Source organism: Rhinopithecus bieti, unplaced genomic scaffold, assembly GCF_001698545.2.
Source record: "Rhinopithecus bieti isolate Rb0 unplaced genomic scaffold, ASM169854v2 scaffold_70525, whole genome shotgun sequence".
In the NCBI taxonomy this organism is placed as follows: domain Eukaryota; kingdom Metazoa; phylum Chordata; class Mammalia; order Primates; family Cercopithecidae; genus Rhinopithecus; species Rhinopithecus bieti.
The window spans coordinates 105,247-125,973 of NW_016826090.1; the positions used below are offsets into that span (position 1 = coordinate 105,247).

At 45.7% G+C, this 20,727-nt stretch overlaps 1 protein-coding gene across 1 annotated transcript in view; it reads left to right on the forward strand.

Moving 5' to 3' along the window:
• Positions 1–17,188, forward strand: part of LOC108522834 (probable palmitoyltransferase ZDHHC14) — a gene marked incomplete at its 5' end in the record, with an annotated part of 95,347 nt that extends 78,159 nt beyond the window's left edge. The window contains one exon of the mRNA XM_017863275.1: positions 13,995–17,188. Within this exon, the coding sequence (XP_017718764.1) occupies positions 13,995–14,393 (399 nt within the window). The remainder of the gene's footprint in view (positions 1–13,994) is intronic.
• Positions 17,189–20,727: the final 3,539 nt, after the last annotated feature.

The window sequence follows — 20,727 nt, forward strand, 5'->3', positions numbered from 1 at the left end:
CAATAAAAGAGTTCTTGCGTTCCAATCCCCAATTAGACAGATGGGAAAACAAATACACAAATCCTTTAGTGTTGAATTAGTCAGAATCGCAAGCTGAACTTCAAGCCATTCTAAGAACGGCACAAAGTTTATTTGCTCTAGAAGCATACTGTGGCCAGGTGGGTCTCTGCTAAGGTTTAACACTCTAGAATGGACGGAGCGTTGGTGATATGATACTATCATTGCAAGAGTTGCCTAACTTAATCCCCATAGCAACCTGCAAGATAGCCTGGTTTTACAAAGGATGAAACTGAGGCTTGGATATGTTGAGTAACTTGCTCACAGTCACACAGCTGGGAATGCAAGACCTGTGTGCTTTCTTTTTTTCTTTTTCTTTCTTTTTTTTTTTTTTTTTTGAGATGGAGTCTCACTCTTGTCACCTAGGCTGGAGTGCAGTGGCACAATCTTGGCTCACTGCAACCTCCACCTCCCGAGTTCAAGCGATTCTCCTGTCTCAGCCTCCCAAGTAGCTGAGATTACAGGCGTGTGCCACCATGCCAGGCTAATTTTTGTACTTTTAGTAGAGAAGGCGTTTCACCATGTTGGCCAGGCTGGTCTCGAACTCCTGACGTCAGGAGATCCACCCACTCCCAAAGTGCTGAGATTAGAGGCGTGAGTCACAGTGCCTGGCCCAGGTGCTTTCTATTACATGTCATATTTCCATTTGAAAAGCCCTCAAGTTGGAAGCAGGTGACCCTCTTCAAACCTGGCCCTATGTCTAGGAGCTGAGGGATAATTTATTACAATCTGTTGCTCCTCAGCCCCAGACCCTCATTAGAATCACAGTACTGATCTCTGCATCCACTTAAGTCAGAATCCCAGAGTGGGCAGCCAGGCCTTGGTAGTGCTATGGACCTGGAGAAGACTTTAATTGGCAGCCAGTATTGAGAACCATCGACATAGCCTTCAGATTCTCTTGTTCTCTCCAAACGTTTCAGTTAAATGGAATAATTTTGAGCCATTATTTGCTTTGGCACAAGTAAGTTTCTTTTATCTTGAAAAACCTTAGGTCAGTTTCATTCAAGTAACACATGGTCTATTCAGAGAAATGGGTATTTGGAGGATTTGAACAGAATGTGCTAGAATGTGACAGACTGTTGGGGGAGGGGCGGGGGAGCTTCGACAAAGAGCACTTAGGTTTCAGGCAAAGTTTCCTGGAGGGGACGACATCTGAGAATTCGCCACCCAAAGGCAGGAGGGATGTTTCAAGCAAACAAAGCACAGGCATGTGTGGGGCGAAGCATCTTGGTGTTTCAAGAGGGGGTGCAAGTTGCAGGGAAGTTGACTTAGGCATGTGGAAAGTGGGTGCCATGGATACCTGGGGGTGGTGGGGAGCAGCCCAGCAGGTAGCTGGATGGAACACTCAGGGAAGGTTTGCTTCCTGTGTTGATGGAGAAATGGTCTGGTTGGTAGAAAGTCACTTGGAAACAGTGGAGATGTGAATCCCTTTTGTCAGCTAGCCTAGAAGTATCAGTCACTCTGGCATTTCAAAAAACCTGTAAGACTTACTCATGTTTGTTATCTGAGATACTAGTCCAATTTCATCTTACATGCTGGAAGATTATTTTTTGAAATCAGCATTCATTAAATTTTCCTTTCTCTGTGCCCACCTCTGCTAGCTGTGTCCCCACCAATTCAAGTGAAGTTTCTTCTTGGTCTAATTGGACACAAGTAAGAACAACAGAATAAGATAATCCTGAAAGATAATGGAAGGAAAAGTTTTGCAGATAGCCTATGCGTGGGGAGTGGCAGAGAACAGCTGTGGGGTCAGAGCACCTGGGCTGGCTCTGACCTTTCCGGCCCTGACACTTTGGGGCTGGGTGATCTTGGGCACGTCACTTAATCCCAAGAGCCTTAAATCCCTAAACCGTAAAATGAAGAAAGTGATACTGATGTTCACCTCCCTGGCCTGTGGTGAGGATTGACTGAGATTCTATTTCCTCTTGCCGTCAACAGTTTATGACCTAATAAACTGGAGGTGCTCTTTTTGTTTTGTTTTTTTGAGACGGAGTCTCGCTGTGTCGCCCAGGCTGCAGTGCAGTGGTGCAGTCTTGGCTCACTGACACATCCACCTCCTGGGCTCAAGCAGTTCTCCTGCCTCAGCCTCCCAGGTAGCTGGGCTGCAGGCATCCGCCACCATGCCTGGCTAATTTTTGATAATCCTGGAAAAGCATAAGCAGGACCCCAAATCAAAACTCTGTACGTGGAGTAATGAAGGAGTTATTGTCCCCAGACATGGCATACCAGATTGCAAATTAATAAAGATGGAGAATTATATTTATATAGAGCTTTGCAATTTACAGAGCACTGAGACATACATTTTCTAACTTACCCCTTTATTTATTTTATTTTATTATTTTTTTTGAGGCAGATTCTCACTCTGTCACCCAGGCTGGAGTGCAGTAGCATGACCTCTGCTCACTGCACTCTTGACCTCCTGGGTTCAAGCAATTCTCCTGCCTCAGCCCCCCATGTAGCTGGGATTACAGGTGCATGCCACTATGCCTGGCTAATTTTTGTATTTTTAGTAGAGATAGGGTTTCACCATGTTGGTCAGGATGGTCTTGAACTCCTGACCTCAAGTAATCCGCTTGTACTTGGCCTCCCAAAGTGCTGGGATTACAGGCATGAACCCCCATGCCTGGCCTGGAGGTGGTTTTTAAACGTTCAGTTGAAAGTATGTGCAAATTCTCCTTGCAGGGGCTTACTCACAGGAGGTTCTTAACAAATATTAATTTATTCCAACTTCTTTTCCTCATTCCTTCCATCCTCCAATTTTGCCACATCTCCAAAGACCTCCACCCTGAATAGCGAACTAGGAGCTAGAGGGAAGGAGTTATCTTTGATGTAGTGACATGTCATGGTTCCACAAAGTTATGGCCATAGTGGGATGAAATTAATCTGTGAACCAAGAGACACATGTCATGGTCATTCAAGCCATCAGACACTGTAGGCAAGCGCCCATGCACTTTTCCAGGAACTATAAAAAAGTGTAAGACCTGGAAAAAAAATTACAAGCTCTAAAACATGAAAAGAAAACTGCAAAATCAAAATTGATAAATGCTTAATGTCTTTGAGACACATAAATATGTTAACTTCATTAATTGTTAAACTTAGCACTCATGAAACTTTTATGACAGTTTAGAAATGATTTGTACGTTGGGTTTTTCTTACTTCATCAGAATCCCCAAGCACACATATGATTACATGGAAATCATTACCAATTACAAAGTAAGTTGCTCATAGATGGATAAATTTAAAAGTCTAATTAGCTTGGAGTCCCGTGCCCTCCCCTTGCTGTGAGAAACCCAGGCTGCTTCTGGAAGAAGTCCTTTTGGTCTCAAGGCTTCTACCCCCTGTTGGAGTGCCCCAAGTGCCATGAAAACATCTGCAGGAGAGGATGAGATGTGTTCTGTGTGGCCCCACAGGTCACAACTAGGACCAGAGAATGAGTCTGGGTTTCAGACTCTACTCAATCCAAGAGGGAACGGCCCAGGACCCGGAGTCCCCACCCAGAGATGTCAGACTTGGGACAGGGAGCATCTCCTCGCAGTGCTGGACAGAGGACTTCAGCATTGGTAGCAAGGGCTGAACATCGACCTTCAGGGTCCTGTCCAGTGGAGGTCCCCTCCAGCAGACTCTTCTCTGTCGTCAGGGCTTTGAACCCATTGTGTCTAATCAACAGGCCAATATCATCAGCAGATAATGTTCCACTAGACTGTACATTTACCGGCCATTCGGGCGCCTAGCGAACAGGCCTTTCTGTTGCTTTGGTTGTTCTTTATGGGCTTCTGTGGTATAGGGACCATGCTCACAAGACTGTGGAAACGCACTAGCAGGGCTGGCGCTAAGTGGAACATGAGACCTGATGCTGTTTCCCGACTCTCCTCTTTGCAGTTCATCCACCTTCACACCGACGCGGGGCTCAGCACTTCCCAGACTGTACCACATGGACATACCACGTGCTGTTCCAAGCCTTCCATGTACATAACTTCTGCTAACCCTCACAGCACCCTCTGAGCCTGCTACCAATATTATCTCCATTTTATAGATTAACAAAACCAGAGGAAGGAGAGCTTAAGTACAATTTTCTAACAAAAACACCCTAATTTGACCCCGGAGCCCATGCTCTTAACCCTATGTTATGCACGTCAATAAAGAAACATCTACAGGGGCTGACTGTGCATAAAGTGATTTTCAGCCACACTCTTTCAGTCCCCACAACCCATTACCCTTACCCGCGCTCCCCTGTGAAAGCCTGCACTTAGGAAGTTATCAAGCATTAGTCATTTTTACATGAAGGGGAGCTTCAGCCAAACTTCAGGGATTTATGAATTTCAATTGTCAATGAATATTTTACCTTCTATTAAAATGCCTCAGGCTTTAATAATAATAATTGAATGCTTCAGTGCTGTTTGTTTAGCACATCTACCCGGAGTCTAGAATAGTCCCTATGATAGTTGGTTTCAGCAAATGTTGGTTAAACAAGAAAGAGAAGGAGAACGGAGAGAGAAAGAGATCATCTCCTGTGTGCCGGACACTGGGCTCAGTGCTTTACATAATCATTATCTCGTCTAGTCCTCACAAAACCATCTGATGGGGGTACTCTGATCGCCCCATTGAGGAGACTGAGACTCAGGGATGTTAAGTGTGTGACAGAGATAACCAGTGGCCACGCTGTGATCTCACACTTGGCAGTCTGACTCCATGGAAAATACTCTTCCTAACCCCGACACCAGAAGTCTCACTGGTAGGTCTTCTTATGGAGTGCAGTGGCCTGAAGTCTCCTCCCACGGCTGAGAAAGCCACACCCCACAGGCTTTCTCTGCAGGATGATTAATCAGTTGCGGTCAGTCACAAAACCAGGCTGTGGAACTGAATGTGCAACCTCTTCATAATCTAACCTGCAACCTGATCAGCACATCTATCCAGCATCAGCAGTTTCCTCTCTGTTACAAATGACAGTGTTAATCAATGATACGTTAAACTCACACTTTTTTCTTTCTACTTGCTCCCTGAAGTCAAAACCGTTTGTAGCATTTCAGACCAGTCTAGTCGAAATCAGGCAAAAGGCTTGTCCATGCGGAAACATATCAGTATCCAAGTGAATTACTGACCTGGCCCACGGGTGATCTCTGCTGTTACACTGCTTGGAGTTCATTCAGTTTCCTTGGGCCTGGAAGTTATTGTTGTCATCCAGCTGGGATGCTTTAGGCCCTTACGTCTTCACTTTTTTTTTTTTTTTTCTCTGCCTTAATCTATTCTCCTTCCTCCTGGAACTCCAGTGATGCATATGTTAGACCATTTGACCTTGACCCAGAGGATAGGTCCCTGAGGCCCTGTGGTTTTCCTTCAGCACCTCTCTCAGCTCTTCAGACTGGATAATTTCTTTGGATCTCTCTCATGTTCACCGATTCTTCTGCCATATCCAGTCTACTGCTAACCTCATCCAGATAACTTTTCATTTTCTTTATTATACTTTTTAGTTCTAAAATTGTGATTTGGTTCTATCATATTTTCCCATTTCTTTGTATGTCTATTAATATTTTGTTGACTACAGGACATTTTAGATATAAGGTATAGAAACTCTTGATGTTGTTACCTTACACCGAAGAGTGTTGTTTCTGTTACAGTAAGCAGTTCAGTTACCGGCTAGTCACCTTGAACATGTGTAGGCTTGTATTATGTTGTGTTAGTACAGATCTGTGGAAAGTCCAAAGTGTTTTCCAGACTTCTTTAATTTGTTGGAACTCAACCTCCAAATTCTGTCTTCTCTGAAGATTGTTTGGTTTCAAGCTTTGTTAGGATGGGCCTGGGGTCTTACTTTAGGGCATGATTCTTACTCCTAAGGCACAGCCTTCTGATGTCTTTGGGCTCCCAGGGATGTTAACAATGTGTTGAAGGTGTTCATGACATCAGTGTCCCTAATGCACTACTTGTCTCAACCTCGAGTATCTCTGTTTCTCTTTCAACCCCATTGCAGCTGCTGTCTGACAAGCCTTGGGGCAGGGAATTCTCACCCTGCACATGCACAGCACAGCCTTTGGCTACAGCCCTTGGAACCCCCACTAGGACTTCTGGTCCTCCCTCTCTGAATGGCATCCTCTTCTCCAGTTTCCTGCCCTGCAGATCCAGTCACTTTGTTTTTCTTACACTTCAACCTCTGTTTTCTCTATAGCTGAACAACTGTGGTCTGCTCAGACTCCAGCTCTGTGCAGTGGTTGGGGAACTTTCCCCAAGAAAAGTACTGGTTGGTTGTGAGGCTTACCTTGTGAGTCTCCCTCGCCTCAGGGATTACAATCTTGCGCTGCCCATTGTGCGCTGCTGGAAACCATTTGCCTCCTGTACTTTGGCCAGTTTCATATACTCCCTTATATACAGGCTGAAAGCTGGTCCAGTATCAGTTCTCCAGCATTCCTGGGAGTAGAAGCTTTGTCTCTATAATTAGAGGACATGTTACCACTCATGTTGCCATATGTTCCAGACATGGGCTGTTTGCTACCCACTCTACCGACAATAAACACTGGATTAGCCATGTGGTAGGACTACTCTGACCTAAAGCCATTTCCAGTGCTTACTTTGAAGGAGGAGCCTTTGGAGACAGATTTAGCATCAGATTCAGCATGTTCATTTGCAGAGGAGAGAAAGGCTGGAGGGAAAGAGGCCCTGGGTATCTTTGGTCAAATTTTTGCCTGCCATTTTATTTTAGGACCAGTATCTGGATAAGAAAGGTATTTCTTGAATGATAGAAAATGTGCTCCTAAGGAAATACGCAGTATTTTAGCAATTAGAGATAAAGGCTTTATAATTTTACATCTAGATAAACACCCTGATATTGCAGGTCAAAAATATTAGATAAATATTGATAGAAAGCTGACATCAAAGTACCTACTGAGGTCTTATTTATCATGTCAAAAATGGGAAGATTTAGTGTTAGCGTACCCTCTGTCCCAAGTGGAGATGGGGGTGGTTATTCGGTGCCTGTGAGATTTTCCCTCTACTATAAATTCTCAAGGAAGAAAATGTTAGAGAAGCAACAATGTGGCATCTAAAACAATAAGATGATGCATGTGACCCCAAGTATCTCTTGCCCTCTGAACCCCTATGAAATTCCAAGAAGCCATACTAGAAGGATGTGCAAATAACCCAGAGCCAGCTGAGGACCACATTTTGATTATTCCTGCTTCCCTCATTATTGGCTTTTATTATTAGGTAACATCGAAGTTCTATCTAGGACAATGTATATGCATGACATACTCATGACATCCAGTTATGATCCACTTTTTAGTGTGCATACCTCGTTTGATTGTCAAATAATTTAACTTCTGTATAGCATTGATGTCATCGTTTATGCTTACATCTGGCACTTGTTGCTACAAAGGTCCTTTGGGATCACATGCTAAATGCAAAGATAGTAACGAGGTGCATAATTGCAACTATTTTGTTTTTAGAAAATCATTTACCATATTAACTTAACCTAACATTTTAAATCCCCCAATCCAGTATCAAAACAAGATGAAACCAGCAGTTGCATCATTTGTTAAACTAGTATCGCAGAAGAACGCTCCATGTAACCTGAAAAATCAAATGTAGAAGGAAAAAAAATAACTTAGGCAATGTCAATGATAATGTTAAATAAAAGAATACAAAAAAGCTCTCCTGCCAACCTGCACCTGCATTTTAGGTGGACTCTAGAAGACTGTGGTGTTTCTATAACTGTCAATAAGCATTCATAAGACCCCAGAACAGAGCTTCACAGCCAAGCAGAAATAAATGATGCCTAACTCTAATGCTTTTGACAGAATTGGAGCAAAAGAAATACGTAATTTCACTCACTCTTAATTTGTACACAGGCCATCTAGAAAGCTCCTAGTTTTGCTTTTAGTAGCATCTCTACACTCGGATTTTCAGACAAGAAGTCAGCTAGGGTAAAATAAAATGTATTCCAACATGAGCAATTTTATATGAGAATCTGCAGAAACAAAAAGTAAATGATCTCTATGGCGTTTTTAAATTGTAACATTAAGTGCTAATGTGCGTGACATCCAGACATCTGAAACCATAAACTGCTTTGCAAGTTAAATGCTGATGCTTCATTTGGGCAGTAAATCAGTTGTCACAGTGACTTACTGCAATGACAGCAAAAGCTCCAGCACCCTAGACAGTGGGATTTTTATGCTGCCAGCAGAAAGGTCTTTTCATAGACACTCTTACAAGAAATTCAAGCTTCTATTCTATTAGTATCCAACATCCGACCAATTTTGACCTTAAAATTGGTCATGTCATATGATTCAACCTAATATTTGATAAATATGAACTTTTGAAAGGTTGTTTTGGAATAAAAACATGAGTATCTCAATTTGCTGTTCAGAGTAGATGGACTGTCACTGTCAGATATCCAAGTGGTCGGCCGTTTTTCCTTAGGATTTTATAACTGGTTAGATCAATTCAAGCATACCCAACGGCTTCTCGGTGTTAGCCGGGATATGTGCACAGCCACCAAATTATAAGAGAAAAAAGCAAGCGGTGACGTCTCCCTCTACTGGCAGAAGATAAAAGAGTCCTCAGATGAAAAGCCGGGAAGCCTGGGTGGTGGAGGGGAAAAGGTTCAAAGTAAAAGAGAGAGGTAGAAAGGAAGAGATAAAGAAGAAAAAGAGAAGATGGAAGAAGCAGAAGTGGGAGAGAAATCAATGGGGAAAAAGGATAGAGGGAAGAGAGTTGGGGAAGCCAGAGAGCAAGAAAGTTAAGTAGAAAAGTCAACAAGAAATGGGCAAATAAGAATTAGAAGCTAAAGTTACAAAAAAAAAAAAAAAAAGAGAGAGAAAGAGAGAAGTGTAAGAATATTGTCATAGTCATCTCCACAGTAACCCTGAAAATATTGGCCATTTTCCCCCATGACTTTCTCAAATGGGAATCATAGCCATCGTCCTTGGAATTCTGGCAGAGTGGAAAATTAGGAAAAGCTCTTTTAAAACAATCAGGTATCCCTGAATCATTTGATATCTAAGTTTTTTCTAAGAAGCATATGTTCAAAACAGGCGACGTTTTGAGAGCATTTAATGAGAATTGTAAATTCCAGTCAGTAGAGTCATTGCACTACCCTTGGTTGGAATCTGACAAAATTCTGCTCTGTCCACACCAGTGCCCTCTTCTAAGCCAACAGGAGATTTAGATGGGTGACACCTGCAGAACAGAGCCTGGTCTCAGTGTGCCCCACCTGAGATTTGCCTTCTAAATGGAAATCAGTTTGAATGTGGCAAAGTGTCTTCAAAGCTGTGAACTACACACAGGACTTAGACACTTAGGTGCCTGGTGCCAGTGCCCCTGCCCCCTGCTATCAACTCAGCAGGAAAGCTGGGGAGGGCGCGGAGAGTAGGCTCATTGTTGATATGAAAGCCTTCCCTCTATCAGGGGGAACACCCATAGCTAGACTTAGAGAGACAGTCATCTTTTAAGATGTTTAAGCAAATCTGTGTAGAAGAGGTGCTTATCATTAGGTAAGTCAGGGTTCCAAAGAGTCATTTGGAAAACATTTCTGAGTGACTTCTATATAGATTTGTTAAATTAAATGACTTACGGGCTGGGCACGGTGGCTCACACCTGTAATCTCAGCACTTCGGGAGGTCTGCGGATCACACTTGAGGTCAGGAGTTCAAGACCAGCCTGGCCAATGTGGTAAAACCCCATCTCCACTAAAAAAAAAAAATACAAAAATTAGCCAGGTGTGGTGGTACATGCCTGTAATCCCAGCTTCTCGGAAGGCTGAGGTAGGAGAATTGCTTGAACTTGGGAGGCAGAGGCTGCAGTGAGCCAAGATCATGCCACTGCACTCCAGCCTGGGTGACAGAGTGAGGCTCCATCTCACAAAAACAAAACACAAAAAAATCAAACGGCTTAGGCTAAACTTTTTCTTTCACAAATATTATTTCACACCTTCTTCAAGTCCTTAAGCCCTTGACAAACTCAAGAGCATTTCCAACAAGGTCCTGGCCAGTGAGGCCCACACAGTGTTTGCTACAGTTCTTAACGAGTTGTAGGTAGAGCATGGCAAAGTGCCAAAAGGTATGTGCTGGAGTGGGCCAGGATTGGAGCAGTCTGAACCATGCCATGGGAGACTTCCTTTAAGAAAAAGCAAATCTCCATGAGATATGCTTTTTCTTAAGTATGCAGAGAACGAGGCCTTGGAAAGAGGCTGTGTAAGTAAAGGAGCCTGAAGCATCATTAGGTTCCCAGTAAAGCCACCTCTAGGGCTGTTATCTGTGTTTTAAGTTAGCAAAGGATGTTTGCAAATGGAAGTCTCCAAAGTGCACCCAACTCTGCATCAACCCCAACAGGGAACACAAGCTCTCAGGAGCTTAACCAACCACTGCTGGCAGCCACCTTCTCCGAGAAGATTCTCACGGGTGTGCAGGAGCTTTTTGCAGGCTTAGGTGGCAGAGAGGTGATCAGAGGAGAGGAAAAGGGCCAGTAGCTGATGGGGTCATGCAAAGTAGAAGAATGGACAAGAGAGGGAGAAAAAGACAGAGAAAGTGGAGGAGAGCCCACCTCTGCCAGTGAAGTAAACACAGGGATGAGGAGAGCCCACCTCTTCCCAGAGGGAAGGTGAAAGAGACAGGGTTGGGAGGAGAGGAGCCCTCGTCTGCCCTCAGGCTCCTACTGTGTGACCTTGACCATCGCCTCTAGCTCCACCCTCAAACATATTTTTCTGTGAGTCTGTGAGAGTCAGTCAGAAGTACTTGGGCTGATCCCTAAAACAGAATTTGCCAATTAGTCTTCAGTGGAAAAGACTTTCTTCAGGTCAACAGAGACAAGCAAATCTAATTTGCAATTTCCTTGTTCCTGAGAGCCAGTGGGTATTGTGTGGACAGAAAGCATTAGGATGAGTGAGGGCTCCAGAGAGGAAGCTTGAAAACAAGATGCCTTGGTCCAGCAAGGGCGCTGGCTCACCAGCCGAGCTCTCTGAAGCGGCAGCTCAGCCCTGGGCTCATTCCCAGGCCCGGCCTGCTGGAGGCTGTGCAGAGTTACAGTAAATAGGAGTGCCGCTGCGGCTCAGCTGCCTCTGTCAGGAGGAATACGAAACGGTGATGTTCATAAAACATTCTTTGCAAAGCTCAGTCTATCCAAACCCTGGTATAGTTTCTAGAAGATGAATGTTTAATCAGTGAGGCTAGTCTGCCTCCACCTCTGCCCTGTCAAGACCGAGCCCATGTTCTGAGCAGAGCTGACAGCATGGGAGAGTACGTGCAGCCTACACAGGCCACAGCTGTCTGCAGCCTGACAGCCTCCTGCTCAGTAGCCCCCACCAGAAGGGACCTGCACCCTGAGCTGAAATTCCCTGCAAGAACAGAGAAAGCTACTCTGTTGCCCACCTGACAGCTTGGAGAAGCACCGCTGTGGCACAAATGATTTTGGTGATGAGTAGAAAAATGAGTGCATTAAAGGATTGTTAACACTTCACAGTCAGCCCCTTCCAAGTACTTTTTATTTATTTATTTATTTATTTATTTATTTAGAGGTAGGGTCTTGCTCTGTCGCCCAGGCTGGAGTACAGTGGCACGATCTCAGCTCACTGGAACCTCTGCCTCCTGGGCTCAAGTGATTCTCCTGCTTCAGCCTCCTGAGCAGCTGGGACTACATTTGTGTGCCACCATGCCCAGCTAATTTTTGTATTTTTTGTAGAGATGAGGTTTTGCCATGTTGCCCAGGCTGGTCTAGAACTCCTGCGCTCAGGTGATCCTGCCTGCCTTAGCCTCCCAAAGTGCTGGGATGATAGGCGTGAGCCACCGCGCCCGGCCCCCCTTCCAAGTAGTAGCCTTTCCTTTCCTCTGAATAACCCCACTCCCCTCCGCTCCCCCCGACCCCACTTTGGCACCTTTCTTTCTCAGGCCTTACCCAGCTTCTCAGTGTTTTGCAATTCCACTGCCCGGGTTGAAGCCACAGAAAAGCAAGGATCTTCTGTGAGACTTGCTTGCCCTCTTCATAACTCCACTATGAGCTTTACTCTTGCCTAGGACCTAGTCTTTGAGCATCTAAAACCTGCAGATTTCTTGAAGATTGCAGCCCCTCAACCTTCTCTTCTAGGCTGGAGGGTGGCTCGGGGGTGGCCTGCCTACTACTTGTGATTTTAGAAAGAAACCCATGAGGCTGGGAAGGAAGCGTGCACTGCATGAAATAAGCACCTTGGGATCGGCTTCGGCTGAACTTCCTCCCTCTGGTCGAGGCTGTATTGTGCATGTTGGCCCTGCACCGCTCCGGCTGCAGGTGTATGAGCAATGGCAGTTCTGGGCATGTCTCTTATCAGGAAGAGGTTGGCACACCTAAATCACAAAGCCATCGGTGAGTAGTTCTTAGGTAACTCTAGCCTTCTGATAAAGAGGAGGCGATGAAAGACCAAATAACATTTATTAAGCATCTGCTGTGTCAAATGCCTAATAGTGGAAAGAGGTCTACCCCAGCTTCAAATCCTGGATCCATCCCTTACTTTCATCTGTAAGGTCTTGATCGCACTGCCCAACCCATCCGCGCCCCAGGGTCTTCATTTGTGGAGAGAGGAAGCAAGTTCGTTGTAAGAACTCTGCAGAAGTGGAGCGGAGCAGCCAGTTTATAGCTTGAGCACAGAGTCCCAATTTGCTCCCCTAATATCCATGTCTGTTCCTCCTCCTTCCCATCAAAACACTGCTCCTGAATCTCACTGAGAAGGTACTGCACAAGCTCAAGTTGAAGATGTCCAAGTCCTGTTAAGTCTCTTCTAGCTGTTCTGAAACTTGCCTATAGTTCAAGGAGAGGGTCTGCAGAGCTACCAGTGGTGCCCATTGCATAGGCTGAACATATGCTTACACTATCTTCTTGGCCCAGTGAGCGAAGGGAAACAGGACACAAGGCAGATGTCATGTGACTTAAGAACGCGTGGAAGAATAGGAAACGTCTTCTCAAGTGTGGGCATTCTCAGACCACAGAGGCTTAGGGAATGGCTCTTGAAGCTGTTGGAAATTTAGCAGTGGAGAATTCTAGGCTTTTACCAAACAATCTGATCAGACCCTCAAAGGCTTCTGTCACCCATGTACTTTTCTCTCTGTTTTTGGTGGTAAAATAGACATGGCATAATATTTGCCATTTTAACCATTTGTAAGTATAAGTTCAGTGGTATTAAATCCATTGATGTTGTTCTGCAGCCACCACTACCACCCATCTCCAGGGCTTCTTCATCTTCCCTGGCTGAAACTCTGCATGCCTTAAACACCAGCTCCCTCCTCCTCCCGCCCCCCCAGCCACCATTCTTCCTTCTCTCTAAGAACATGATGCTCCAGGGACCTCGTATCAGTGGAATCACACAGTTATTTGTCTTTTTGTGACTGGCTTGTTTCACTTAGCATGCTGTCCTCAGCGTCCACTCATCTCATGGATGTGTCCGAATGCACTTCCTTTTTGAGGCTGAATCACTAACATTGTCTACACCACACTTTGTCCCTGCTGTCGTCCATCAGTGGACGCTCCAGTCGCTTTCGACTTTTGACTTACTATCAATAACATTGCTATGAACATGGGTGTACAACCCCTGTATTTTTAAAACAATGTGGTTTAAAAAAGGGGTTTTCAGCATACAAGAAACAGCCACCCACTGCTGTAGGTGGCCTGTGACTCTGCCCAAGAGATTTTTTAATTGTGTTCTTTAAATTGGGAACCAAGGCCACTGGCTTCATGACCAGTGCTGCATGTTATGACCGGGCACCCGTGGTAACTTCATTTGAGCAGAGGCGATTGCAGCACCAGGCGCTGGGTGTCTCTCCCAATGCACCTGGGCCATTCTACGCGCTCCCTGCCTGGCTGACTGAGGTGTCACTAACGGTTTCTCTCTTCTCGCACCCCGCCCTCCCCGCCCATGCCCTGTCCCCGTCCCTCCCCACCTCTGCCCCCTCCTCTCCACCTTCTCTTTGCTGGCGCCTCCCGCTCTCCAGTGCGACCAAGACCAGTGCATTCAGAGCACCAAATTCGTTTTGCAGGCCGCGGCCACCCCCCTGCTGCAGAGCGAGCCCAGCCTCACCAGCGACGAGCTGCACCTACCAGGGAAGCCCGGCCTGGGCACGCCCTGTGCCAGCCTCACACTGGGCCCGCCCACGCCGCCTGCCTCCATGCCCAACCTGGCCGAGGCCACGCTCGCGGACGTGATGCCCCGGAAAGATGAGCACATGGGCCACCAGTTCCTGACGCCCGATGAGGCACCCTCGCCCCCTAGGCTGCTGGCGGCGGGCAGCCCCCTGGCGCACAGCCGCACCATGCACGTGCTGGGCCTGGCCAGCCAGGACTCCCTGCACGAGGACTCTGTGCGCGGCCTGGTGAAGCTCAGCTCCGTGTGACCCGTGTGGCCCCGGGCTGGGAGGCACCAGAGGCTCCTCCGTGGGCAGCAGGAGTGAGCGGAGGGGTGTGCTCCACAGCGACTCTCCCAGCCAATGCCACGGTGGAGATGACAGCCCCAGGTCCGGGGGACAGAGACCACTTAGAACAGCACAGGGCGGCCGGCCCCGGCTGCTGAGAGCTTGGTTTCATTTGAATTTTATTCCCCAACCTGAGTGCTTTGACACCAATGGAAATAGAGAAGTCGCTGCTTTCTTTTGGTGGGCCTGGGGACAGGGACCCTCCAGGGGTAGAATGGGAGTGTCTGCCCGCCCTTGTGACAGACACACGGAAGGCTTCTGACGCTTGTGGCCAGATTGCAACTGCACTTACATGTTATGCTACTAATATTTGAAACAGACATGCCATTCCACTTGTTAATTAAAAAAAAAGAAAAAAAAATCCTAAAGGGAAAAAACCGACCAGGTGTGGATCTGCATGCCACGCTGCCGTCTGTGTTACAGTGGTGTTGCTGTTTCCAAGGAAGTGCTGCTTTCTTTTTCTTTTTTTAATTTTGTGAATTTTTAAGTGCTGTTTCGTTGGAAGACAGTGCAACGAACCGAGACTAATGGACAGTGTCCTCACTCAGCTTACTGGGCTGCGGCATCTGTGGAAAGGTGGCACCAGGGCTGCAGAGGGCGGCTGGGGTTCCGTCGTGTCGGGGGTCACTTCACTTTCTGTTTGGCCACTCGATGAGGTCTTGTGTTGAGGTATTGTGTGCCGCGCCCCCCACAGTCTTCACCTCCGTGTGTGATGAAACTTCCTGTGGACAGCCAATAAAATGACGTCCTCTGTTATTTTGGATCTGCTTACGGTTATCCTTAATAGCATAAATGAAAACAAAATCATCCAGATGGGGAGAGTTTTTTCTTGAAATATCCCTAGCGAGGAATGGTCCCCAAACAACCAAAAGTCAAATCTTTGAACTGGGAGATATTTATACAATGATTTCTTAGATAAGAGGCGAGCTTTCCATCATTTTTTTTTTCTTTAATTATCTCTTTTTGACACCATCTTAGTGGAATTTGCTCTACGTTTGCAGTTTGCCGCGCAACAGTTGATTGGAAGTAGGGAGAGGGGAGGGGACGCTCAGGGAGAAGGGGTTCTGTCGGGCGTCTTCTAGGCTTACTTCCATGTTAATGTGTCACTCAATCCCAGAAGTGCAACTTGAGGTCCTAGTAAAGGTATCAGAAAATGAGGAGGAGAAATCGGCTTGTGGTTTGGGCTGAGATCATATAGGTCATCATCCTTCCCTGGACACTAATCAGAATGAAATTAAGAAAATGACCACTTTGTTCACTTTCACTGATCGCCTAGAAGGGAACTGGCTCTGGACTTAGGAAGTGTGTCACTATGGAGGCAGCCGCAGGGGACACAGCAACTCCTCTCCTGACTTCTTTCCAGACCATAAATCTAACAGCTAAAGCTACTCAAGTTCAAAGCCATGGCCCTGCTCCTTATAACCATATGAAAGACAAGGCACATTGACCATTGATACAAGTAACCCCAAATGATTTGCATTTATGGAAAAAGGCTGTTTCTCCTGAGAAAGAGTTGCCATTTTATATAAAAGAAAAGAAGACAGGAAAAAGAAAAGCACACAAGTTTTATTTGGAATGAAGGCAATTCACAGGGCACAAAATAATTCATGCTGAAAAGGCCTGCAGAGTTCTTGCACTGTGATATCTTCGAGCCATCTTTATTTTCACACTGCATGCACGTATAGAAAATGGAATAGGTCCATTCTGTGTAACCATTTTTGATTTTCTGAACCACCTAACTACTTGTACCCACCTGCAATTTGTAATTAGTGGGGCAGTGCTGTCCTTACACAACCACACACACGCACAGGCACCAACTCACAGGGATTCTCCTTGCCCACGCTACCGGTGAGGTTAAAGTGACAACCCCACAAAGGAGCTTCCACAACTTCCCAAACCATCTCTGCTCCTTGCCTCCTTCCACCTGCTCCCCAGAGGCCCCAGGAAGGAGTTGGCCCTGAGAGAAGGGTGTTCCGTGGGTGACCATGAATCCAGCTCAGCCCTCACTCTGGTCCCATGTGTGGCCCAGTCCATTCCCAACTCCTTCCACTGGAAAGGAAAATCATGGTCTCCAGAGGCCTCCTGCTTCTAACATTTCCTAACTCAGTGGTTGCCGCTCTCCTGTGACCAGCCCTTCTTCCCACCTAATTATGAAAAAATCCCAGAAGCCAGGATCACAGCTCACTTGCCTTCACATAGTGGATATTTACTTAATATTTATTATCAATTTCCCCACCTCCAACCCTGTCCCTGGTACACACTTGGCATCATTTATCCAATAGGGGATTGGGAATTTTGGTGAAATGAATCAAGGCTATTCAGGGTCAAGAGGGAGATTTGCTTGAATGGGCCAATTTGCTAGATAATTAATGTCTTAAAAACCAAAACCAGAGAGAAGCCCACAGCCCTGTCCCCTATGGCTTGAAAAAGAAACCCAGTGTCAGAGGACTGAGCGATGATGCCCCCAGGGGCGCCCACTTCTGTTGGGCAGGAGGGATGGTCGGAGGGGCGGCTCACCTGGTGAGGTGATGGCTCTGCATTTCCCATGAACCTATATGTGACATGTACATAAATATGTATACACTTATGTTTGTAAATGTTGAATGGTTCCTTCTAGCTGTGGCTGAGTAGACATTGGAGTTTCTAACTTCTTTCAGTGTGTTAGCGATTGATTACATGCTAGCCATAAAAGGTAAGGTAAATATTTTACCATGCTATTAAAGCTTGGACCATTATCAAACACACACAAACACACACTCATTCTGCTGTTTAAAAATTCATCTGCCTTCATTCTCCCAGGAGTGCCCCAGGGGGACTACAGGTTTCCCGGCACTTGAAGGCTGAACTGAGCGTGAGTGCCCTGGTCCCCAGGAAGCAGGGGGATGCTGCAGGAAGGCGGCAGGCAGCCTGCATCTGGGAGGGCACAGTGACCTGTCACTCTGTTCTGCAGAAATTGGCCCAGCAATTGCGTTATGCCCATTCAAAAGATGCTTGTTCCAGCTTTCAAATGTGATGATTTCAGCCTGTGACGACAATGCCATGTCCCCAACCTAAGCCAGCAAAATGCGAAATCTCTGTTCTGGCCCAGAATGGCACAAGGGAGGAGTCTTTTCAGAGTTCCATGCCACCCTGCAGCTTACTGCGGCCTTCGCCTGTTCTGTCTAGGATTGCCAGCTGGGGCTGCAAGTGAGGAGCAAATGCATTTTATGAGCCATGTTCCTGCGGAGACCTGATGGGCCAGGCCCTCTGTGGCTTTGAAAGCCCCTAAGCTCTTGACATCCTGGGCCTGGGCCTTCTTGTCTGACTCAACAGCAAGAAAAATAAACTTGCCAAAATTGGCAGTAGGTGTCCGTGACACAGGGGCTTGTGATGGCATTGCCCAAAAAATGCTGGAACCAGAACTGGTCAGAGACTTCGAAGGGCACAGCCTGGCGGGCAGGTCTCTGCCCACCCCACTACCCTGCAGCAAATGCTTCTCTTTAACCTGACTTCTCCCTTCAGACCTCAGCCTACAACCATCCTCTTCATGCCAGGAACCGACTGCTTCTCAGCCTCGGCTTAGGGTTTTGAGTTCACCGGAAGGGATCAGGGCTTTGCGTTAATATAAGGAATCTTCCCAGAGGGAGTTGCCCTTCATTCATCTACAAGAGTACATTGAGTTCATTTAGTTCTTGACCAGGTAAGAAAAGAATAAAGGAGAACAAATATTAAATAATCTTTTCTAATTAATGCCTTACTACTGTTTTGAAGCTGAGCCGAAATCAAATCGATGTTTACATTTTCTATCAAGTACATATGAGCTGTGGGAGTCTAGCATATTCTTGTCCAAAAGAGAGAGACTTTCAAATGAATTCGTATTCCTCCTGGTCCCCTCCAGCTATTCTGGAGGTCTGCATGTGGCGTTGTATGCTGTTTTCCAAGGTACCTCATTAAAAAAAAAAACACTGCCTCTCATTTGTTCCCTTAAAACATCTCTCTCTCATAAAACTAAGTTATCATTGAAATATTAAACGATCTGAAGCGTCTTTTTTTTCAAATAAATGTCAAAGATGGTAATAATTTGTAAATCAGTAAATCCTCTGTCCATCTGCCCATTGTCCACAGTCCTGATAATAGAGCCAAGATGGATTTTCACATGTGAGTGGTTAGTCCATTAATCCAGCCATTAAAAGTAGTTGGGAGATTGAGGATCAGGTGGTTTCTGGAGCAACCGAATTTGCAGCTGCCACAAAACTAGATAAATGGCCACAACTGGAGTTATTTTTCGATCTCATAAACCCCAGGAATTACACACAGAATGGACTGAAAAGCAGACAAGCATGTTGTGCTATTGCAGAGACTTTTCTACCCAGCAAGTGTTGAATTTTTAAAAGAAACCTAATATTGGTGATGAAGATATGAATGAACAACTCTTACTTGCCCTCAATGTTTCAAGATGCCTGGTGAAACCGAGAAGCCACATGGCATATCCAAGGAGACATGTTTTCTGGGTTCTATATGAATAGAGATGGTTTAAGCCTGCAATTAAAAAAAACAAAATGGTTGAAGCCTTGCTAACTTTTCCCAGAGCATTCTGGGTTGATATTTCACAGTCAAACGTTTTGGCATGAGAAAAAAAAAAAGCATTTTAAACTCTTAGTGAATTCAAAGCTCTAAATCCAAACGATGAACACATGTACATAACATTTCATGTTTTCAGAGATATGTATGCTTATTTAAGTGCCTTTCATGTTTTAATCAATGTTTGCAGAATTTATCTTAAACCTGAGATGAATTAAAAAATCATTTTCCTCCTTCAATAAAAACTGCTAATGGCATAAAATGTAAATTTCAATCTTTATAAGGTAGATATTGTCTTGGTCAACAAGATGTAGGGAAGGGGGGAATCGACTTGCACTTGGTGAATATGCACGGTGTGGACACCCATCTGTATAAGAATGAGGGTTTTCTGATCATAGATATCCAGATTGGTTTCCTCAGCTATGGTTCTCAACTGTTTCAGTTCTACTTTAGAGCAATGCAGAAATTTAAAGTCCCTAATCCAACATGTTCTATATGCCACCTTTTAACACATACACACGTGCGCACGCACACACACACACACACTCACCCCAGCCTCACCAGATAAGAACTATGGGCCGGGCGCGGTGGCTCAAGCCTGTAATCCCAGCACTTTGGGAGGCCGAGACGGGCGGATCACGAGGTCAGGAGATCGAGACCATCCTGGCTAACACGGTGAAACCTCGTCTCTACTAAAAGAATACAAAAAACTAGCCGGGCGAGGTGGCGGGCGCCTGTAGTCCCAGCTACTCGGGAGGCTAAGGCAGGAGAATGGGGTAAACCCAGGAGGCGGAGCTTGCAGTGAGCTGAGATCCGGCCACTGAACTCCAGCCTGGGTGGCAGAGCAAAACCCCGCCTCAGAAAAAAAAAAAAAAAAAAAAAAAGAACTATGTTTGGCTACTCATAACAAAATCCCCAAATAACAGCAGCTTAGGAAAAGAAATGTCTTTTCTGTTATGCAAAACAAGTGCAGAGGTAAGGCAATCCAGGGACATTGTGGTGGTTCTGTAGTGTCATCAATGTCCTGGCTTCCTTCTCTCTGTTCTGCCATTCTTAGCACTGGCTTTCATCCTCAAGGTCACTTCACTGTCACAATACAGCTGCTACAGCACCAACCATCAAAGCCATATCCTTAGGTTTTTCTATTAAGTACGTATGCGCTATACATATGAGTCTAGCATATTCTTGTCCAAAAGAGAGAGACTTTCAAATGAATTTCTATTCCTCCTGGTCCCCTCCACCTATTCTGGAGGTCTGTGTGGCATTGTATGCTGAAAGAAGGAGAAAAGGGGAGGAGCAAAACGGGTACAGACACTTATGACTGCTTCCTTTAAAGAGATTCCCAGAAACCCCAATCTATGATTTTTCCATGATCAAAATTAAGTCACATAACCACAGCTGGCCAAAAAGAAAGATGCAAAGCATGGTGTTTTAGCTGGGCACATTCCTGCTCCAAATAATATTGGAGTTCTGTTGGTCAGGAAGAAGGGGGAAATGAGCATCCACTAGATAATCACAATAGAAAACTCCATCTCCTCCATTAGTGCAAGAGTGAGACCCTCCAGCTAGAGCTCTGTCATCCTTCTCCTCTCCACTAAAAAGTTCTGCCTCATCCATCTACTGTTCTCTCCCTTTACAGAGCATTCCTACCTGCTAAAGTAGGCTTGACCCCATCTCCTGCATGACCCAGGACCTG